The 13389-nt window shown below is 37.7% G+C and overlaps 1 protein-coding gene across 7 annotated transcripts in view; it reads left to right on the top strand.

Annotated features, from left to right (window-relative positions):
- The first annotated feature begins 349 nt into the window (after nucleotides 1-349).
- LOC113477429 (suppressor of tumorigenicity 14 protein-like) overlaps nucleotides 350-13389 on the top strand; it is a 26652-nt gene continuing 13612 nt past the window's right edge. For 6 of the 7 annotated variants that reach the window (XR_003397917.1, XM_026843786.1, XM_026843770.1 and 3 more), the window contains exons 1-11: nucleotides 350-566; nucleotides 909-1077; nucleotides 1747-1871; nucleotides 2770-2837; nucleotides 3838-4019; nucleotides 4116-4154; nucleotides 4921-5140; nucleotides 7913-8052; nucleotides 9394-9491; nucleotides 10481-10593; nucleotides 11483-11616. Coding sequence is in view for 6 of the 7 variants with exons in the window: in XM_026843786.1 (XP_026699587.1) it covers nucleotides 486-566; nucleotides 909-1077; nucleotides 1747-1871; nucleotides 2770-2837; nucleotides 3838-4019; nucleotides 4116-4154; nucleotides 4921-5140; nucleotides 7913-8052; nucleotides 9394-9491; nucleotides 10481-10593; nucleotides 11483-11616 (1369 nt within the window). In the remaining variant the exon portion in view is untranslated. The remainder of the gene's footprint in view (nucleotides 567-908; nucleotides 1078-1746; nucleotides 1872-2769; nucleotides 2838-3837; nucleotides 4020-4115; nucleotides 4155-4920; nucleotides 5141-7912; nucleotides 8053-9393; nucleotides 9492-10480; nucleotides 10594-11482; nucleotides 11617-13389) is intronic. The other variant, XM_026843779.1, reaches the window with a different exon arrangement.

The raw sequence follows: 13389 nt of genomic DNA, 5'->3' as shown, positions 1-13389 counted from the left end.
TGAACAGGAATTGCTTTGCAGTTGTGTTTATTCTGGGGTACCAGCTTGAGGATGGACAATTCTGATGGTCTGTGGAATTATGCATTTTTTCGCTCTCATAAATATTTCTGGATTCCACCAGGTGTTCTTTAGAAGTTGCCTTGTTTACCTTGCTTTGGGACATTTTTATCTGTAAATTGCTTTCATGTCCTTTGCATTGTGTCATAAATTATTTCTTACTCTTGTATTTCTGAAAGAAGTGATGTGTTTTCAAGTGATCAGATCCATATCCTACTTAGCCAGTTAGGAAAACAAAGAGTTACAGTGATGGTAACTTCTCTCCACCTTCTTTGATTGCAGATCAGCTGGCTCCAGCTTGAAGCAGTATGGCAAAGACGAAATGAGAGAAGCCTGGTGTGTGTGGTGGGGAGAGCAGCATGTTTAAGAAATGAGGTTCATTTAGGATTTTGTTATTAGGTTTGTCCAAAGGAATTGATCAGGCCATCATGATACGGTCTCTCCCCTCCAGCCGGGTTTCTGTGTACAGCATACCAGCTCCATACGACTCTGAGCAGACTGCAGGGCAGGTAAGAGACACCAGCTAAGCTTTATAAGTAGGAACACAGTAAATGATCTTTCTGTCCACTCTGGTGTGTATTGACCTCTGTTCTTCATATGCAAATTGCTCTTTACCAAAGTGATAACAATTTTTCCCCCACTTATGTAGCTTGGAATGCATGCCGCAAATAAGCAGCAGAGAAATATGTGGGTTTCATGTGTGGCATAGCTGATAAAATGAAAGATGTTATCTCAATTTAAACCTCTTTAAAAACTAGAATGGTAAATATACTAAAATATGGAACAATAAATAGCTCTTCTTCTGCTTCTGTTGTCTTACTTAACCGATGCCTCCCCATGTATTTCTCTAGGAAAATCTGCATATTCACTACTGCCCAACCGGCGGAGGAGGCTTGGGTCAGAAGTACTGTTTCTTCAAATGGATGAGGTTGTGTTTCTGGAGAAGATGGCTTCTAGGAATATTACCTTTAGTTTCTTTAATAGTTACAGTAATCGTGCTAGTCCTGCACTATTCATTCTGTAAGTTTTACTCCCTGTCATGGTCTGGATGGGTATTTTACGGTGTGGGGATGATTAGTAGAAAAAGCTCTGCACAAAGCAGCTAAGCATGTAATGCATGTATAAACTACTGACTTTCCCTTCTCTTTAATGTCTGCTAAAGCAACAAAATGCACAATAATTAGCAGTTAGTAGTTGCGCAAGAATAATGAAGGTATGTATTTTATATCTAACCTTTCTGTCTCTGCTTGTGAATACCATCATTATTATAACTGTCTTCATTCCCAAGAACCTATAAGATTAAACCGTCTATCTTTTATTCACTTTTTCAAAACCAAATGGATACCTAATTTATGTATGCTCCTTCCCAGATCTCAACACATAGCCATTAAAACTGTATCTCTTCAGAAGGGAGCACTAGAGCACTGCAAAAAATGGAAGTTTAACAATTAAAGCTTCCTAGTAAAAATGCCTCTCTGAACCTGTACCTCATTGCTCTCCTTTCCTTCTGGGCATTAGTCTGCTAATGGGCTTTACTCAGCACTTTGGCTATTACTTCATGTTTCTCTTAAGAACTAATACCTAGAGACACATCAAGGACAAGTACATGCTTCTGTACGCTTCTTGTTCCAGAAGCTTTTCTGCAATGTTGTTAGGTGTGCTAATTTTTTTATTCTTCTTTTTTATTAGTTCCAGCTTTCTCCTTTATTTATATTGGTGGAAGTGTAGAAATTCCTAATTTGACTTATACAAATGACCTCAGTGATCCAAAGTCACAGAAATTCCTCCTGCAAGCAGAAGCAATCCAAAACTATGTAAGTTCCCACATGAATATAACAATAATTTCAAAATATTTACTACAGAATCAGACTGGGTATGGGGACTCCAGTTAATCACATTTTTTTTTCCTTCAAAATTGTAAGGTTAAAGCTAGAAAGTGTCTTAGTGGTGTACAGGCTCAGGAATGTAGATAGACAGCGGGGGTTGTGTGTCTCGTAGTAAGGCCAACACTTTCTAGGTAATAAAACCTGGAGGTTTCATGGTTATGGACAAATTATTCTTCTTAAAGGAATTAGGACCGTGTTTTCTGTTTTGTTTTGTTTTACTTTACTCAAACACTCTTCTTTGCTATTTTTTTTTTTTTTTAATTGCAGCTCCAATTCAATGCTCAACTTTTTGTTTTGTTTTCGCTTACCCTCCACAACAAAGCTTGCTTTCTTGCACTTCTTATGTGAGTTACTATTTGTGAGATCAATGCTGTTTCCTGGGTACATGTGAACAGCAGACATAAACACAAAGCTGTTCTCTGTTAGCCTGTATTTCCAAAAAGAACTTAATCTAGTGTCTCAAAACTGCTTTGTGCACAGCCAATACGAGTTGCTCATGTCCAGATTATATGCCAGAAACCTAAAGACTGAAACAAAAATATAAAGGTATTCATAAAGGCTTCTTTTTCATGGCTAATTATCAAGAGCTATCTCAGTGGTCTTGAAATGTGATGTGATTTAAAAGTTTGGGTTTTTTCCAGTGGAAATGAATACACATTTATGATCCTTATTTGATACAGTTTGTGAAAATGATGGAGAGTTCTTGTAATATGGGAGGACTGAGGAAGACAGAAGGAAGAAAAAGACAAATACTTTATTGTGTAAGAGATTATGCTGACACTAAAATGTAACACTACATTTTCTTATACCGTTATTTAACTGTCAGTTTGCAGAAACATATGGGTCTTCCTCCTTGAGAAAGTACTACATGAAGTCTGTAGTGGCTGCTTTCAGGTAGGTACTGTTACAGCATATTGTATACATTTGAGATACCCAGTTGTGTTTGTCTTTTTAAATGTGTTTTAAACTTGTTTTGTGAAGGAATATGCAGTTCTCTATAACATAGAATGAAAAATGCAGAAATGCACTTAAGTATATGAGCTAAGAGCTAAATAGTGTGACTTCTGCCTTACCCTGTAGAACTGTGAAAGAAATGAAACCTGATTTAATTGTTCCTTGGGTTGTGGGTTGCTTTGTAGTCTGTTCAACTACTTTTGATTTTTTGAAATACAATTCTCTACCACCTGCAGAATCTTATTTTGGTTTTGTCTGTTTAAATGAAGCTCCTTTTTTAACATCCCTAAACAAAATATAAAGGTATAATTTTGGGCGGGGCACTCTAATTAAGCTCCTGGTGAGAAACATAAATACATTGAGCAGATGGCTACTACTGTCCTGGTAGTCTCTGAAAACTTCTGAAAGGTCAGTCCATAGGCCATTTTGAAAGGAGGAGTGTGATGGACTGTCTCTCTGAAGCACTTAAGTAATACTTTGCGTATGTACACATACATGTTGTTTGTTTCAACAAGAATTGTCTGAAATGTTGCATCAAAGTATGGGCATAAAATTATGTTGTCATATGGTGCTAGCCTCAGTTAAAAATTACGAAGGAGAATGTATTGGAGCTGTAATAATATCCTAAAACTGTATAATTATACAGCGGGGATGGAAACATCCAATTCCATAAAAATTATTGCAAGGATTTTCTGAGAGGTGTAGTTTTCAGTCTCAGTATGTAACTGTTCAAGCAGAATATTTTCCAAGTATTTCGACTGTATAGAACAAATAATTGTTAAACAAGAGCTTTTTGCCACCATGTTCAGCTGCTACCCTTTGCACAGCAGTTGAACTGGCTATGAAACTGCAAAAGCCAAAAATGCAGACCAGTGGAGAAATGTCCAAAAATACTAATAATTAAATTGTATTTATGATGTGGGTTTTTTTCCCTCCACAGTGAAGGAGAGTCTGGACTCCGAGCTTACTACTGGAATACATTCTGGGCACCACAAGATATGGTTGCTTCTCTTAAAAAATTAACTCCAGTGGAACAAAAAGAAATCAGTAGTAAACAAGCAGCTCACATGTTCAGTTCTTCAGGGGAGGAAGATTTTGATCTTGTTACAATGGAGCTTTTTGGTAACAATGTACCTGTCATTTAATACCTATTCTGTCTATTTTTCTTTCTCCAGTCTGTGTCTTTGGCTTGTGTGGCTGATAGTTATTAAATTTCAGTTTCAGATTCCACAGAATATGATATGATGCTAAAATCAGGTAATTATGCTTCAATCTGAACTGGTATTACTTTGGGGGAAAAAAAAAATCCTGTAAAAGAAAAATAGCAGTTTTCCAGTTATTCTTATACCTGTGGGGCCTATGAACCAAAACAGACTAGGGGTCTCCCTAGTTCCAAATAAAGGCTGGGGTGAAAACACATTATAGTGTTTATTCTGGTGTTCTGACTAGAATGGTTGAAATTTAATAGTTTCCATTGAATTGCAATGAGCTGTGGCTCCTTTACTTTGACATCTTTTAAAAAGCTACTATACAAAATTATACATAATTTATTTGCCTTGTGACTAGATAATTTTGGTTATTCATAGTTAATGATCAGTCAGATACTGTAGAGCTGTAATTCACTTTGCCTGGTTTCTCCATATCAAGCACACCTTGAGATTGACTTCATATAATTAGTGTACTTATTACATGGAGAAGGGTGAAGAGAAAATGGCAAGGGAAGCAGTAGGCTTCAAGCAGAGATGGTAGCAGTTGCAGCCAAGTTGCACATTCCTGTTTGCTGCGTGTTTGATGTGCCAGTTGTGGTGAGGCATTGTACTTCCTTGGCCAGAGCAGGAGAAGGTGATGCAGCCTGGTAGGGAAAAGGGGATAGAGTTGTAAAGGTAAGGGAAAAAAGAGATTAGAGTAGTCAAGACTTGCAGGTAGGCAATTGTTGCCACCTCTTCTGAAATTTTACCCAATAACTTAATTTATCTTCTAATTTAACAGTTTTTCAGTCACTGATCTAGCTTCTTTTGTATAGCAGTATCCTTTGACCTGTATGCCAAGCCAGGGAACAACAGGACTCTAACTCTGATGAATCCCAAAAAGTCTTCTTATCAATGGAGGCTGCGAGTTCCTTCTAACTATGTGGTGAGACTTGTAGTTATCACTTTGCATGGTGTCACTCCAGAGAGCTGTGCATCACACCACTTATCAGCATATGATTTCCTTCTTCCTCTGCAGAACAAGATCATTACAAGGTATGATAGTACAGAGCAAAAATGTTTTTTGAGCTGAACAGAAACTCTCTGAAACTGTAACAATGTCAAACTGATAATAAACAGGCTTCCAAAATATAAGATTCCAAATACAACTTAGTTAAAAATCTTGTATAAGGCAATAAAAATATCATCCACATTATCCACACCCCCCCCCTCCGAATTAGATTCATAGAGTGTCTTGAGTTGGAAGGGACCCATAGGGATCATCATTCCTCACAGGACTACCTGAAACTAAACCATGTGACTAAGAGCATCATCCAGAAGCTCCTTGAACTGACAAGCGCCTGTTATAAATTCCTGTGGGTTTTATTTTATTTCATGACTAATTTTTAACGGTTTGGATTTCATACAATTACTGTCACAACTCAAAAAGATACAGACTTTCATTTTTTTGGAGTATTGTATTCTATTACTTTTAGAAAATACGTGTTTTATAGCAGTTCAGTCACAGGCAAATCCCTGTTCATAACAGAGCTGTGTGTCTACAGAAGTCTTTATCCTTAGAGTCACTGTGTAGTCCATTTACATAAGTGAGATCAAATGATATTTAACCTTCAGTGGCCACACTGCTCCTGCTTTCCAGAGTCAAATTTTGTGTATGGACATGTTACTTACCATGAACCTGTATTCATTAACAAAACAAATAAAGAAGTTTTTAGAATCTGAGGATGGATGGTTTCAAGGAGGGAATTTTTTAAAATTTTCTTTTTTAAAAAAAAGAACTTTCAGGGAGAGGCTAGCTGAGCATGGAGATTCAGTTAGCAGTGTCTGAAACACACTGATTTAGTAGTGCTTTAACTTTCTTGAGTAGGTGGTCATCTTCAGCTCTGTTAACAGATTTATTTCTCTCCTTATGCAACAAGACATGAGATCTTACTACTGCTGTCAGACTGTCAGAAGGCCAGGCCTGAAGCGAACACAGGGTTTTATAAGGAATTAGTCCCAGATAGTAGCATAGCATGGAGAATCCCATTCCTGATGCTGGGCTGCATCTCTTCTGCTGCTGATTTTGAGTTATTGCTGGGACTGTTACTCCATTGCGTGTTATTAGCAACAGCTGAGCTTTTTAGAAACCAGAAACATAGTCAGCCATGTGCATTAAAGCACCTGGAAGCTAGCGGAACCAACACAGGTGTATGATATAACATGTTCAGAGACCATCAATGCAGTAAGCTGTAAGACAGAAGGTTCAAGAATGTGCATTGATGTCTGTCTATCAAAGAACTGGAACAGAATTGGTGACTGAAGTGATATTAAAAGCCTGATTGTACCTCCAAAAAAGTTGTCTCTTTTTGGTTATTTTTTATTGCCACCCTAGCAAATGTGTGGTTTTGCATATGCCTTTTAGTTTTCTACTTAAACTGAAAGCAGCAAGTGACATATATTGACAGATGCAGTAGAACTAATAATAATAATGCCTTCAATATCCACAACAGCCAGGAATGACTGTATTATAGCCATTATTCCCTGATGTTCAGGTCTAGGATCGCTCACACATGGTGACTAAAATGATTCTCATCAGTTTTTGTAAACTGCAATAATATAACTGTTCATTGACCAACACTAAAGAGTAAGTGATCTGAGACTGAGAGATATACTGTAAAAGCTGTTGTCTCATGTGGACAACTCTTCTCATATGTGCTTGCCTTCCTATTCTGATAAAACTGTGACAAAAGGTACAGCTAGAAGATTAGCCAGGCTATCAACTGGGTAGAAGATCAAGATGCTGAAAGATTCCAACATAGCAGTGTGGAGGGGACTCAAATTGTTCATTTTATAAAGGATTTGGCAGGTATTATGATAAAAAGGATATAATAATGTCTGCAAAAGAGAGGCAAATCACAGATCCATTGTGCAGTGTCTCACATGAAATGGGAACAGGGAATAGCCTGCTAAAGCTAAAGATGAATACTTTCAGTTTAAAGTTCAAATATTCAATTTTGACGCTGCCATTCTGGATCTCAGTGATTTCAAAGAACTTGATGCAGGGCTGTGATAGAAATATTCTGTTCCTGTGAGGTCTAATCTTAATTGCTTTCATTTGTTGTGCATAGAAAACAAGAAAGCTGTTAGAAATCTTTTACAGACAGATTTGTAAATGAGTGAAATCTGAAATACACTGTGGATTTCCAAATGGAATAAATACAAAAGTGAATTTACAGATGCAAGAAATAACCTTTCAAGTTACAAGTGGTAGTAAGTTTTCAAGCTTCAGGATATAAATTAACTCCTCATTATTTAAACAGAAGAAGAATAAGAAGAAATTGTTGCCATGCATGGGGCTTCACTTCTTGTGTGACAGCTTTTGTGACATGAAACCAAGCTGAATGGTAATAGAATGGAAATGCTTTGGGCTTGTTATCTATTGCATAGATGCTGCTCAACACTGCTAAAATGGAACCTCTTGCTTTATCAGTGTTACCCACTACTCAGTGCCACAATCACTACTGAAGTAATATAATCTGGCACTGCCTTTCTGATGCTTCTGCAGGTCTGAAAACTCCAGGGCATCTGTTATGCAAGAATATTTGTGATGTTCACCCCGAGTGACTAAGCCTCAATGGTGGGAAACTATCATCTTGTGTAGTATCAATTGGGTAGAAGAATAAAGGGGAAGTGGTAGCCAGGGGAATACTTCTGAAACACAGACAACCAGAACAGTGTTACTTCTGCCCAGTTTCTCAGCAAAGATGACTGAAATGTGGGGAATGTTTTGGGGGTTTTTATATGCAATTTTCTGTAATATTTCAGATGGTGTGGACCTGGGGCCTGGACTCCTCCTATTGTACGTTTAACTTCGTCAAGTAATGTAATGTTGCTTACCTTCTCACTGGACCGAAGAGAAGAAAGCAACATGTTAAAAGCTCATTTTCAAGCTGTTCCTAAAATCAGTAAGCAATTAATAGAAACAAGCATCTGATGTGAGCACGCTTATTCCTGCTGTTGGTTCTAAAAAAGCTGATATTACCTGAACGTATCTGGGGGGAGGGAACGTTGGCATATAAATCAGGGAACTGTCATTCCGATCCACTTAAAATGTCTGAGAACTGAACAAAGAGAGCTGAACACGTAGAGAATATCCTTTGGTCTGGGAGATTTTTTTTGTCTTCCCGATTATTACCCAAGCCATACTTTCCAGACATTAATCTTTCTGCATGGGTAGCACTGTGGAGTGGTAGCGGAGCAGCCAGCCAGATAGCACCACAGGCACTATATGTCTAAGCAAAACTAGATAGCCCAAATGATACAGCAGTGCTTTCATCAGTTTTGGCAATCTATCATCAGCTTGGGGAATGCGTCTTTAATGAAAATGGAAAACAAGAGCAAACACTTCTAATATTTCTTTTATTCTTTTCTGAAAGCACTGGTCAGTGTGGTTAACTGTATATAAAAAAAAATGTATTCAAGACCCAAGAAGCATATTCCAAACCTATGGAGTGTTATGAATTTTGCAGGAGTTCTGGGTGATTACTGAAATGTTTGAATAACAATAAACTGTAGTATTTTACAGGAGATATAGGGGCTTCACACGTGAAAGTAACCACAGTTATTTGGTAAGCTCTAAGTGAAAGAATTTTGACAGTGAAGCAAATTATTATTTTTAAACTTGTGGAATAAATTGTAAGGAATAGACTTCTCCAAAGCTTACACATTTCAACTTATGTCTCTGTGGATACTGCTTAGGCAAATATTCATCCCATGCACATTACAAATTAGAATTGCTTCATTGTTCTGAAGATGGCCATTCCAAATTATGTATAGCCCAGGTTTTGCCATAAAATGTTGCTATTTTCAAAAGTGTCTCAATTTCTGTTATATTCATGTTTGCATTTACTAAATTACCTAAAGGGAATGAAAAGCACTAAGAACTAGATATCTAAGAGATTTCTTTGTAGAAAATAAAACCTCAAAAATATTGTTCAAATGTGGCATGAATTTTCAGACTGAGAACTGATACAAAAAAATTCCTGCTTTACATGAAATTAATCCTTCAGAGGTGTTTTGTACTTATCCTTAATTGTAACTGGATCCAAAACTAAGAGAAATTCAGCAGGATGGGGAAGTAGAAGTTATATGATTTTCTGTTAATACAGGCAAAACTTGAGTTTAATACTCGCACAACACATTCTTCCACCCCTGTACATAAAGAAAGGTCCTAGCAAGTGAAGTAGGCTCTGTACTTTAGCCCTGCTGAGGTAACAGTGTTCCTTGCTGATATATTTCTCTCCTAGTCTGTGGTGGTCATTATATTTCCTGGAATGGGACACTGAGTTCCCCTTATTACCCAAGTTACTACCCACCAAACATTGACTGCAGCTGGATCATCAGAGTAAGTGCTGGGAACTCTTCTGAGCAGTGATGACTTTGCTTTATGTGATAAAACTGGGAGAAATGCCTTTCAATGTGGGTGAAATGGAGGGAAAAAGTACTCAGACCACTGTACCTGACTTCTCAGGCACCCATTTCTTTCCTGTCCCATGTATAAGTGCCAGGTATGGGAGGGAACCATCGCCAGGTTCCAAAAGTTTGAGTATTATTCATGAGAGAAACAAAGTTGATGGGTGAGATGAAACTCATAGCAGCCAGAGAAAATCGCTTTGCTTCTATGTCAGAAAGAAAAAATGGTCAAGTAAATCATGCCTCATACGATGGATAACACACTGGATTTCCTTGAACTCTGCAGAAACAGGACATTTTCTGGCTCAGAAATTCAACTCTGGATTTCCACCAAGCCCTTTGGCAGAACTTAGAATATGCTCATGATTCCCATCAACTTCCTGGTGTGGGTGTGTTTATCTGTTACACCATTTAAGCATTTAACTACTTTTTTGACTTTGCACGGAAAGTTCTTCATGTCTGTGAGTTGGTAACAGTCTCTACCTTTCACTTGTTCAATGAAAATTATTAGCAGCTTGTAGCACAAAACTCTCAACTATGTGCAGGAAAGAAAAATGCTTTCTAAAACAGAGAGTTGTCAGCTAATGCAGTTGAGTGACTATCTGCCTTAGATATCTTAAATCTTTTATTTGACCTACTGAAACACGTGACAGTACAAACATAGCATGAACCTCAGATATAGTGCTTTGTGTTGGCTGCAGGAAGGTGTACACTCCTTTATCTGGCCAAAGTTGGATCTAAAAATATTTCTATATATGTTTAAAATAGCAAAGTTTTTTCATTCTTCAAAGGTGCTGGTTTGCAAAATAAAAAATGCAGTATTTTCCATCTGATAAGTCAAACAAGATTTACCACCTCAGAAGCACAGAACCTTTCATTTTGGGGCTGTGTGTATCAGGATATTTATCCTTTCATTTTTAGGCACCATTGCCTGGCTACAAGCTGTCATTAAAAATCCTCATAATACAAATTCAAGAGAAGTCTCCAGGATCCAGTACATGTGATAAAGACTGGTTAGAAATTGATGGGGTTAGGTGAGTAAATACACTATTAATTTGCACTTTAATGCTCTGCACAACATATCGTACTTAAGAAAAAAAATGTCTTGCCACTTCCAGTGCACAAAGATACATTTCAACAAAACCTGGCATGCTTCCACTGAATTTCAGGAGAATAATGTTCTTAATCCTGCCCTGGTACTAAACACTTGTCATTATATTAATTTAAGCATCTTGCTTTTTCTGCAGTGTTAGGCACTTTGTTGCTCCCCTCAAGAGCAATGAATGACATCGAAAACTGCAGGTTTTTATACAGCTGCAGCTGAACTGTAAGCTCCTGCAATGGTCTTGACATGAGTGAAGAGCTTGTGTCATCTGAAGTTTCATTTTTCTATACCACTTTTCAGTGATTGTAATTGTTTTCTGTAAATAAGACAAACTGCAATCTGTGTACTTAAAACAATACAAAGAAACAACACCACCTCACCCAAAAAGATCCCCAAATCAAAAAGCCAGTATTCAGAGTAGTTTGTCTCTTGGAAGGAGTGTATTGAAACCAGCAATTTGGTTGTATGATTCCATTTACTGGATTTTTAGCCTTTGGTTTTGCAAACCTAAATGGGAAATCTGAAATCAAGCATGCTTACAAGTCCGTTGTATTTACAAGGTAGATTCTATCACTGATCATCTGGCTGTACTTCGTTTCAAAGTTTGCTAGTCCCAGAAAAGTTGTGGAGTGGAAGGAATTTGTAAATAGGCTTTCTAATACTTCTGTTGGGCTGTTTTAACACTAAAAACCAGCTGATATTTATTGTATTGTTTTAAAGTTTTTTGGCATTGTTAGCCTTTTGTAAGTGGAGAGGTTAACTGGATGGTAATGCTCAATCCAGTTAGAAATTAATTATTCTCACTTTTGCCTTGCTAGATACTGTAATGCTCTTTCAGAAAGCAACAGAAACAGAGAATATGGCTATTCTGTTGCAATCAACTTCCATTCTGATGAACTGGTTACCCACAGAGGGTTTTATATTGAATACAAAGCCTTCAGTCACACAGACCGTAAGTCAATAAGCGTGTACTTTGCTTTTTAAGGAGAAACCTTCAAGAAACCATGCGTGACAGACCAACCACATACAAATCAACCTGCCTTTTTTTTTTTCTCAACCTAATTGCAACACATGAATGTTTAAAATGTTATTATGTATTTCATTGAACAAATAGATGTACAAAATTAGGTAAAAGATATTTTTAGAAACCAGTACTTATTTTCCAACTTTTAACAAACTTTTGTACAATGAGAAGTAAAATTTCCCAATTGCTGTAGATCTAATTATTTGGCATTTTGCTAACATGTTAAAATAGCCAAGCTGCAAGATGAAAATAGTGTCAGCGAGCCTCTAAGCGTGCCTCTTCTGCCAACAGGAGTTAATCATGAATAGTTAGTCCCTTTAAAATCACAAATCAGCATGTTCTGGATCAGCTTCCAGGTTTAGAGAAACATTTAAGTCTTCATGGGTAGTCAGTGAGGACCTCTCACTAGCAGGTGTTACAGAAACATGGCTGGGGTTCTTACAGCCCTTTCCTGACTCCCCAGTCTAAGTGCTTCTGGATCAGATTTCTGGGGGGCTTCCAGAGGGTGGGACAGGGATTTTCAGGAGATACACATATTTACTTGTGATATTTCTTTGAAAAGACACATCTGCAATGTATACTTTGGAAATGTTTTCTCTTTCCTTTACCCAACTAACGTCTAAAGTTCTCTCTGTGATTTCTAGAGATCTGTTCAGTTTGTAAAACCTCTTCATATCCTCAGCTTGCTCGACTGAGTGTAGTTCTGTTCCGTGCTGACTTAAAAGTATTTATGTATGAAGGCTTCTGGTGCAGATTCTTGTTTCATGCCTTTCATTAGAAATAAACAGCAGATTTTATAGCCAGTTGTTCTACAGGACTCGCATATTTTCAGGGATTTCTTTTTTCACCATCTCTTTCTATGGGGAAATAGTTACAAACTATACTGAGTCTCTGCCTACTTTGGTTATTGCCTCAAAACCAGTTCAGACACGAGTCAAGGAGTAAGAATACCTTTTTTTTTAACGGAGAAAATCCCCAGTGTTTATTGCATGTACAGGTCTTCCTGTGTGTTCTGCTCAGTTTCTAGCACTGAGTCAGCAAGCAGACAGCTCAAAGTTGTGTAATCAGTTCTTAGTCACAATTTTAAGGATCTGTATTAAGAGTCACCAGGAGGGGTAAATTAGCTGTGATGTGTCGGTATGAAGTCGATACAGTAAAGGTATTTGTAGAGGGCTATCTGAGAGAGCAGAATGTATTGAGAGCACTGGTCTTCCACAACAGCCTTGCCTATAGCAGTAGTAAGGGGGAGGGGGGGGGAAATAAATTAATTTTCTCCTACAGATTTAGTACCTGCAGTCACCCACCTCAGATTAGCTTCTTTCCATTGTTAGGAGCCTAGCAAAGCATGGTTATTAAAAAAATAACAGGCACTGCTCTGAGTTGACCCAGAAAGGAAAGGACAGCCATCAGCTGAATAACTTGAGGGAATGATGAAAAGAACCTAGAGAGACTCCTGCTCTGAGCTAGTGCTGGCTGTGTAGTGTGCACTGGTGTCACATGCAAGGCAGTGAAGAAAACGGAATGACCCCTGACTCAAACTGATTAAATAAATGTGGGACAAATGTGTTTGGTCCTTCAATCTGATCTAGCTGTTAATTTGCCTGTGGTGCTAGAGGTGAAAAGGAAACCTTAGCATCGATACTAGTCATTAGTTTAAGTGAAAGTGAAAGAAAATCTTGGTGAAAGGTGGTTTTGTAATGA

The sequence above is a fragment of the Athene cunicularia genome (genome assembly GCF_003259725.1).
Source record: "Athene cunicularia isolate RWA chromosome 1 unlocalized genomic scaffold, athCun1 chr1_part1, whole genome shotgun sequence".
NCBI classification, from domain to species: Eukaryota; Metazoa; Chordata; class Aves; order Strigiformes; family Strigidae; genus Athene; species Athene cunicularia.
The sequence above is the reverse complement of the archived record's forward strand: the minus strand, read 5'-3'. Positions and strand labels throughout refer to the sequence as shown.